Raw genomic sequence first — 10000 nt, forward strand, 5'->3', positions numbered from 1 at the left:
ATGTCTGTTACGACTGTGTGTTTTAATTGTGTGTTATTATTCATGTCTGTTACGACTGTGTGTTTTAATTGTGTGTTATTATTCATGTCTGTTACGACTGTGTGTTTTAATTGTGTTATTATTCATGTCTGTTACGACTGTGTGTTTTAATTGTGTGTTATTATTCATGTCTGTTACGACTGTGTGTTTTAATTGTGTGTTATTATTCATGTCTGTTACGACTGTGTGTTTTAACTGTGTGTTATTATTCATGTCTGTTACGACTGTGTGTTCTAATTGTATGCCATTATTCATGTCTGTTAGGACTGTGTGTTTTAATTGTTTGTTATTCATGTCTGTTACGACTGTGTGTTTTAATTGTGTGTTATTATTCATGTCTGTTACGACTGTGTTTTAAATGTGTGTTATTATTCATGTCTGTTACGACTGTGTGTTCTAATTGTGTGTTATTATTCATGTCTGTTACGACTGTGTTTTAAATGTGTGTTATTATTCATGTCTGTTACGACTGTGTGTTTTAAATGTGTGTTATTATTCATGTCTGTTACGACTGTGTGTTTTAATTGTTTGTTATTATTCATGTCTGTTATGACTGTGTGTTTTAATTGTGTGTTATTATTCATGTCTGTTACGACTGTGTTTTAATTGTGTGTTATTATTCATGTCTGTTACGACTGTGTGTTTTAATTGTGTGTTATTATTCATGTCTGTTACGACTGTGTGTTTTAATTGTGTGTTATTATTCATGTCTGTTACGACTGTGTGTTTTAATTGTTTGTAATTATTCATGTCTGTTACGACTGTGTGTTCTAATTGTGTGTTATTATTCATGTCTGTTACGACTGTGTGTTTTAACTGTGTGTTATTATTCATGTCTGTTACGACTGTGTGTTTTAATTGTGTGTTATTATTCATGTCTGTTACGACTGTGTGTTTTAATTGTGTGTTATTATTCATGTCTGTTACGACTGTGTGTTTTAATTGTGTGTTATTATTCATGTCTGTTACGACTGTGTGTTTTAATTGTGTGTTATTATTCATGTCTGTTACGACTGTGTGTTTTAATTGTGTGTTATTATTCATGTCTGTTACGACTGTGTGTTTTAACTGTGTGTTATTATTCATGTCTGTTACGACTGTGTGTTTTAATTGTGTGTTATTATTCATGTCTGTTACGACTGTGTGTTTTAATTGTGTGTTATTATTCATGTCTGTTACGACTGTGTGTTTTAACTGTGTGTTATTATTCATGTCTGTTACGACTGTGTGTTTTAATTGTTTGTTATTATTCATGTCTGTTAGGACTGTGTGTTCTAATTGTATGCCATTATTCATGTCTGTTACGAATGTCAACCAAGGTCTTCAGTACAGCCTTACCCTCCTCTTCCTCAGGCTCGTCCACTTCCATACGCTGCTCATTGACACTGACCGCTGTGTGACCATGGGCGTAGTCAATAACGATGGGAGCTGCCTGACCATAACCATTCTCATAGCCTGTTTCACCATCACCTTCATTATAATCCTCTGGGTCATTCACATATCCCTTGCCTCTTAATCTGCAAGTACATCACGTACATCAGAATCAAACATTTTGTTATAATTAGTAATCTTAATTTGTTTGGCTTGTGGCTAAGTGAAAGCTGCTGTGTGAATACTTCCAACTATCACAATCTTTAATCTGTTCAAAATACAGGTAAGTGTAGCGCTTCCTCGTTCTATCCCCCCCCCCCCCCCCCCACCAATGCCACCCTCACATATTGCCATTATTAAATTCCATCCATCAACATACATATAGTTGGGAGGGGGCCTACATAGGCTATGCCTGTTGCCCGATCCTTTTGAGTTTCTCAATGAAATATGTTTACATTAAATTATAGTTGTCTTTAGTTTACTCTTCCCTGGAAGCATCAATAACCACTGACTGTATCTGACGAATGACCTTGACCTTGGGGAATCATTATCACATATACAGGACATGCTACTTTTGTGGCTCAACATGCTATTGACCATTTGGGATATTCATGTTGACAAATAAATGCTGAATCTTTGAAATCCTTGACAGATGAAACAGAATTCCTTCTCAGGTAAACCCGACTCAGTCGCTATTTAAACCTAGCTTACAGGATCCCCGGGTCAGCTGCTGAGCCATACTTACCTGATCTAGAGATACACAACTGGCCATAGATCATTTAGGTACAGAAACTGGTGACATGTTGGGGGGGACTATACAATGTGTAAGGTGCTATACCTTGATCCATAATCAGTGTCATCTTGGCCTACATTGGGAAGAGGAAGCAGGTCATCTGCTTTTAATACTTCTTTCTTCCTGATTTTTCTTACTTTCTTCTTGACTTTTTTAAACTTTGCAGCCTCCTGGTAAACAAATAGGACAACAAATTAAGATAAGAGGCCAATGGACAAAACTGCTAATACCTAAGGAACATTTATCAGCTTATGAATCTGAAAATCTTTTATAGATGATGCCTCAGTAAAAATATATAATCGTGATTATGAATGTAAATAAATATGTAATCATGATCATGAATGTAAGTAAATATATAATTGTGATCATGAATGTAAATAAATATGTAATCGTGATCATGAATGTAAGTAAATATGTAATCGTGATCATGAATGTAAGTAAATATGTAATCATGATCATGAATGTAAATAAATATGTAATCGTGATCATGAATGTAAGTAAATATGTAATCGTGATCATGAATGTAAGTAAATATATAATCGTGATCATGAATGTAAGTAAATATGTAATCGTGATCATGAATGTAAGTAAATATGTAATCGTGATCATGAATGTAAGTAAATATGTAATCGTGATCATGAATGTAAGTAAATATGTAATCGTGATCATGAATGTAAGTAAATATGTAATCATGATCATGAATGTAAGTAAATATGTAATCGTGATCATGAATGTAAGTAAATATGTAATCGTGATCATGTATGTAAGTAAATATGTAATCATGAAAAATGAATGTCACTGTCTAAAGCCACAGGATTGTCACAGATTTGAATGGTTTAGAGAATCAAAAGAAAATGGTATATTTTTAAGAAATTTTGAATGCAGTTTGCTTTGGAAGACCTGGAGTACATTTTTGTCTATGTAACATTTGTATACCAAAGTTGCAGCTGATACAGGTGTAAAAAATATACAGGTAAGTTTGATAGGCAGGCAAATGTGTGCTCTATATTTTATGAAGCAATATATACACAGCTGCATAAGCTTCATGTCAAGTTTTGTCCAAAATATTTTCATTAACTTTGTGACTCTCCTGTGAAATTGGAATATGTCATACTTTAAAAACTGATACTTAGCTTGAGATAGACATGATCTGGGTTACTAAATCATAATCTACATTTCTGTCCATTATTACTTCTCCAAATGAAAGCCATATATGGCCCTAATCCTTTCTTAGAAGAATTATTTTCATGAAATTAGGTTAAAATGCTATAGATTTATATTTCAGGATCAAAACTTAGCAAGTCATTACTTTGTTGCTAATAGACATAATAAATAGTATCTAAGACTTCAGTTTCACGAATGAAATAAAATTTAATAGACCCATAAAATTGCTAAAAAATTCACCGACAACAAAAATACCAGATTTACAGGATGAACTGAAACAGACTTACAGAAAAATGTAAAGAATTTTTCCTTCAAAATACAGCTAAAGGGACAAAACAGATTGTCAACATCTAATAATGAGAGTGTGTACAGAAGTAAAACAATTTATCATGAAACGACAGTTTAACATAATTATGTAGCATACTAGCATTCATCTTGTACCTAGTTTTCAACACTCTAATGTTTTCCCCTACTGCATATACACTTAAATACTGCAGATCCTGTACTAATATTCTCACGACTAATTCCTGTGGTGTACACTTAAATACTGTAGGTCCTATACTAATATACTCACGACTAATTCCTCTGGTGTACATTTAAATACTGCAGGTCCTGCACTAATATATTCACAGCTAATTTCTGTGGTGTACACTTAAATACTGTAGGTCATGTACTAATTTACTGATGGCTAATTCCTGTGGGGTGAGTGTACTAATATCCTCACGCCTAATTCCTGTGGGGTGAGTGTACTAATGTACTCATGGCTAATTCCTATGGGATGAGTGTACTAATGTACTCACGGCTAATCCTATGAGGTGAATGTACTAATATACTCAAGGCTAATTCCTATGAGGTGAGTGTACTAATATATTCACAGCTAATTTCTGTGGTGTACACTTAAATACTGCAGGTCCTATACTAATTTACTGATGGCTAATTCCTGTGGGGTGAGTGTACTAATATACTCACGGCTAATTCCTGTGGGGTGAGGTACTCGTTGATGGGGTTCAGGGAAACCCCGCCCAGACTCTGACTTTGCTCTCGCAGCTGTCTGCGAATTTCATCCATCTGTTTATCAGGATCAGTATTATATTTTCCACCAGATCCCAACTCAAACTTCTCCCTCTTTTTCCCGTCTATCTCTTCGTCATATTTATCCAGCACATTCTTTTCTTTGAACTGTCAGTACATCAATGATTGTTAATAACTACCAGCATTTGTTCAATGTTACATTTAACACTCTGATACACACAATTTCATGAGCATCAAGGAAGAATAACAGATCATCACAATTTTCCAAATGGACACAAAAATAAAATCAGAAATCAGTGTTTTCCCTAAGAACCGGCCGCCGGCCAAATTGACCGTTTCAAACGATTTTCTGGCCGGTTCAAATATAAAAAAAATCAAAAAATAATATGTTGTCAATTTCAGTGATGTTGATTTACACGATCGATCTTTGCAAAGAAAGTATGCGGAAGCAATTGGTTGACTATAAATATCTTTCATATTTCTTCCTTGTTTATGTTTTTATCGAGAGCTTTTTGAAACGGCGATTTTGATTGGACAATATTTTAAACTCTCACCTTGCGCGTGAGAAGCACATGGCAGTGAAAAATACCGAAGTGTCGAACGAATACATTAGGGCTGTTCCAGAAATGATCAAATGGGGGGGGGGGGGGGGGGGGGGGGGGGGGGGGTCGGGCGGCAAATGAAATTTTTTTTGTGTGGGTGGTCATATTTTTTCAGATTTTATTTGGTCCGTGGTTGGACTGTTAAAAAAATATTTATTATGGGTAGTGGGTAGTTTCTATTGTTTTATTTTGTGCCACGTGGGTGTTGAGTTTTCAGAATATTTTTATTGTCGCTCTTGTCGTGCTGGTTACAAAACCAGGGCCGTAACTGCCGATGAGGCAGACGAGGCAACTGCCTCGTCTGATTTTTTGGCAAAAAAGAAAATAAAATTATATAAATGTTATATTATAGGATATATGTTTAAAATGAAGACAAGCACCTTTGTCTTTGACACCATATTACGATTCTTTACATAGTACAAATGAAACACAAACATGATAAATTGGGATTTAAAAAGTGTCATTTTCAGTCGTAAAGTCAATCGGCGGCCCCCAATCCCCTGCCTCCCCTGATTTAGAACCCTACTTACGGCCCTGAAAACGTCGGAGGGAAAATTGAAAACGTGCTTTCGAAATGCTGCTTTCGAAATCTGAAATCGGAAGTAACAAAGAACTATTAGAGTTGTCGCTCTTTGCAGCGCATAACTTTCCATTACGACACTCTTCAAATTAGAGGCGCGTTTAGTAGGGTCCCTTTGGACGTGATGGCGGCGAACTCTGTTCTGTAGATTATTACAGTTTACAGTGCATCGATTTTGGGAATATTTTGAAACCAATAGGTATTCCGTTTTCTAATAAAAATAGGCAAACCTTAGTTGATTTATACGAGGGTACCGATGCGTTATATTTATCAGTCAGTGTGATGGTGATACAGAGGCCTCCGGGCGCGGGCTCCATTAGAAGACGAACGATTCGTGGATCGTTTGGACTCCCGATCTTTCCAACATTCCCGCCATAGATGCCTTTGATTGTTGATGTGACATCGTTTCTTCAGAACTACTGTGATACAATGTCGCACAGGCATTACCGCGTCATTGACTAGAATGTTTGTCCCGAAAACCTCGCGAGATTTGTACCGTTTTCATTTTTAAAAATATTTTTGTAGTGGGTCTGGTTAGTTTTTTTTTTTTTTTAGATGGGTCATTGTAAAATGAGTTTATCAATTTGATGGGTCATGGGGTAATTTTTTATTTTTTTTATGGGTGCTTGGTATATACAAAAGGTGCCTCCCGACCCCCCCCCCCCCCTCCCATGTATTTATTTCTGGAATAGCCCTTACATGATTTCTTCCAGTCAAAACATCGGAAAGGTGTGTATTTAACACCACTGTGACTAACTTGTCCGAGGTAAAAATGTTCAACCCTTTGGTATATATTTAAAAATGTAGGTTAAAAAGTGGCATATGAACAAGGGTCATTTTGCCCCCTGAAATGCCTCAGAATGCAGGATTTTGCGTCTAATTTTCCAAAATGTCATGGAGGGAATCCCCATACCCCCCCCCCCCCCCCCGGCCTGTTACAATTCTAAATGGGCCTGTTCAAATGAAATGAATGGAAAACACTGAGAAATAGATTCTTTGCCCTTACAAGATTCACACAGTCTAGTTAGCTCGAAGGAATAAGACATTTACGCTCGCAATCTGTAGATCGTGTGTTTGAGTCAAATGGGTTTTAATTTCTTTTTTAATAATCTTATTTGCTATATGAGGCAAAATTCCCAATACAACACAGTAAGTTTTCACTCCTGATAATTTTGATATGTGTATTGCTCCTCTTTAATTGGGTAGATAACAAAACTAAAACTCTTAAACATCTGACTTAACAAGTACATTGTACACATATGCAAAAGAAGAAAATTTTATTCATGTTTTTCATTCTTGGTCTGTGATCAGCATTTTCATAAGAAATTTATCGACATATATCTATTTCATAGTACAATGTATATTACCATTCCGTATTCATCCACATCTCCAGTGTCGTACGGATTGTAGTCAGGTTTCTTCTTCTTTAGTTCCACATTTTTCTCTGCCTTTTCATCGTCCACGAGGTTAACATTGATGAGAGTGTCACCTTCCTCCTCATCTAAAACTCCTGTAGAACATATCTACTGATCATCACTTGTTCAATACATCTAAAACTCCTGTAGAACATATCTACTGATCATCACTTGTTCAATACATAATTTGCACACCTCTTTTTATTCCACTGTACATAACTATCACAATCATACTGAAATTCTTAGATTCTTCAACCTGAAATACATGTAACTGAACAAACAGAGCTTTAGAACAGGAAAAGCACAACATTGTAAGATGTGCATACATGACAACTGATTAATGCCAGCACAAATACTGGTAGATCTGAGTGTTCAACACACTAGTAATGTTGGTAATTAGCAAATTCCAGAAAGTCAGTAATAGCATGTAGGGGGCTCTGTATTACCCCATTATATGTGTGGTTACCTCTGTCCTGAAGTGTCTGTATATTACCCCCGTTATATGTGTGGTTACCTCTGTCCTGAAGTGTCTGTATATTACCCCTGTTATATGTGTAGTTACCTCTGTCCTGAAGTGTCTGTATATTACCCCCGTTATATGTGTGGTTACCTCTGTCCTGAAGTGTCTGTATATTACCCCCGTTATATGTGTAACTACCTCTGTCCTGAAGTGTCTGTATATTACCCCTGTTATATGTGTGGTTACCTCTGTCCTGAAGTGTCTGTATATTACCCCTGTTATATGTGTAGTTACCTTTGTCCTGAAGTGTCTGTATATTACCCCCGTTATATGTGTAACTACCTCTGTCCTGAAGTGTCTGTATATTACCCCCCCGTTATATGTGTAGTTACCTCTGTCCTGAAGTGTCTGTATATTACCTCCGTTATATGTGTGGTTACCTCTGTCCTGAAGTGTCTGTATATTACCCCTGTTATATGTGTAGTTACCTCTGTCCTGAAGTGTCTGTATATTACCCCTGTTATATGTGTAGTTACCTCTGTCCTGAAGTGTCTGTATATTACCCCCGTTATATGTGTAGTTACCTCTGTCCTGAATTGTCTGTATATTACCCCCGTTATATGTGTAGTTACCTCTGTCCTGAAGTGTTAAGATGATGGACTGTCCGTCTTTAAATCTGTCAGTGGAATGTTCCACCTTCAAACCTCTCAAATCCCTCGATGTGTACTCCTATAAAAATAAAATTTAATTTGTTTTTTGTTAAAAAATGAAAAAAGCTATATAACACTCCTCCTTGATTCACCGTAAATTGTAGGAAAATATTAAATCCCTCAGAACAATGTGAACATCATTAAATGATGAAGAATTGTACAAAATATTAAATCCCTGGGTCAGAACAATGTGACCATCATTAAATGATGAAGAATTGTACAAAATATTAAATCCCTGGGTCAGAACAATGTGAACATCATTAAATGATGAAGAATTGTACAAAATATTAAATCCCTGGGTCAGAACAATGTGAACATCATTAAATGATGAAGAATTGTACAAAATATTAAATCCCTGGGTCAGAACAATGTGAACATCATTAAATGATGAAGAATTGTACAAAATATTAAATCCCTGGGTCAGAACAATGTGAACATCATTAAATGATGAAGAATTGTACAAAATATTAAATCCCTGGGTCAGAACAATGTGAACGTCATTAAATGATGAAGAATTGTACAAAATATTAAATCCCTGGGTCAGAACAATGTGAACATCATTAAATGATGAAGAATTGTACAAAATTTCGAGGCTATTTTACATCCTCCACCCCTCTTACATCCACAACAACTTTTAGGAAAATAATTGGATCCTCCTGTCCCGACAATATGCACATCTACAAATGGTATTGAAGTACTGTACAAAGTTTCAAGTCTATCAAAGCAATATAGTAGGAAAAGTGTTCACAAGCTATTTTACATTCTCCATCCCTCTTAGATCCACAATAACTTTTAGGCCAAGATTGCTACACGTAGCCATGTCCCCCACCATCGCAAAAAAAGTTGAAGAACAAAAGTCCCATAACTCCTGTACTAAAATACATGTATGTTGAATCAAAATGACGGTGCAATATGATCAACTACATATGGAGACTAACAATCCTACAAAATTTGAACAAAATCTGTTGAGTGGTTTCGGAGAAGTTGCATCCACAAAGTGTTTCTATAGTGTAGCATGTACAAATTCAACAAAGTTCCATAACTCCTGTAAAATTTAACGAATCAAAATGACGGCGCAATATAATCAACTACATATGGTGACTAACAATCCTACAAAATTTGAATGAAATCCAGCAAGCGGTTTCTGAGGAGTTGTGTCCACAAAGTGAAGTGGGACGGACGGACACTGGTATTTGATTCCGCGTTGCGGTGGGGGACAAAAATAATTGGATCCTCATGTCCCAACAATATGCATATCTACAAATAACAACAAAACATTGTACAAAGTTTCAAATCTACCAGATAAACCATATAGGAGGAGAACCGTTCACATGATTTTGTGACAGTCAAACAGACAAATGGATGGACAGACTGACAGAAAATACAAAAACAATATGTCTCCCCCGGAGGAGAGTAGACATAACAAGTATTAAACTCAGACCTTACATAAATTAGATACTTAGATGTATAATCCTATAAACTAGATGTGTTGGCACGACACGAACGCCTGTAGTAAAGTATATATAGGAAATCCATCCAAGTATCGCATTAAATATAGTATTCAAACTGTATGTTACATGCATTTAGTACAATGAAGAACTCAACAACAATCCTTTATATGTTTGAACAGCCATAAAATAAATACATCAAATTTTCTATGTTAAAGGGGCACGACTCCATCAAAAATCAACGAAACGGAACAAAACTAAAAAACTCGATCTGTAACTCATCAATATACATTTGCATACAAAAAAATCAGTTCAATATCTCACGGCAATTACAAAAAAAGTCCAGAAAACTGAGTGTTGTGGAAGGATGGAAGGATAGATGGATG

The 10000-nt window shown here is 35.8% G+C and overlaps 1 protein-coding gene across 1 annotated transcript in view; it reads right to left on the reverse strand.

Moving 5' to 3' along the window:
• LOC125649953 (U4/U6.U5 tri-snRNP-associated protein 1-like) overlaps nucleotides 1–10000 on the reverse strand; it is a 32141-nt gene that overhangs the window by 11496 nt on the left and 10645 nt on the right. Inside the window, exons 7-11 of the mRNA XM_048877828.2 lie at nucleotides 8089–8185; nucleotides 6949–7091; nucleotides 4337–4546; nucleotides 2249–2373; nucleotides 1378–1556 (exon numbers count right to left, since the gene is read on the reverse strand). Coding sequence (XP_048733785.1) covers nucleotides 1378–1556; nucleotides 2249–2373; nucleotides 4337–4546; nucleotides 6949–7091; nucleotides 8089–8185 — 754 coding nt within the window. The remainder of the gene's footprint in view (nucleotides 1–1377; nucleotides 1557–2248; nucleotides 2374–4336; nucleotides 4547–6948; nucleotides 7092–8088; nucleotides 8186–10000) is intronic.

This window comes from Ostrea edulis, chromosome 5 (genome assembly GCF_947568905.1).
Source record: "Ostrea edulis chromosome 5, xbOstEdul1.1, whole genome shotgun sequence".
NCBI classification, from domain to species: Eukaryota; Metazoa; Mollusca; class Bivalvia; order Ostreida; family Ostreidae; genus Ostrea; species Ostrea edulis.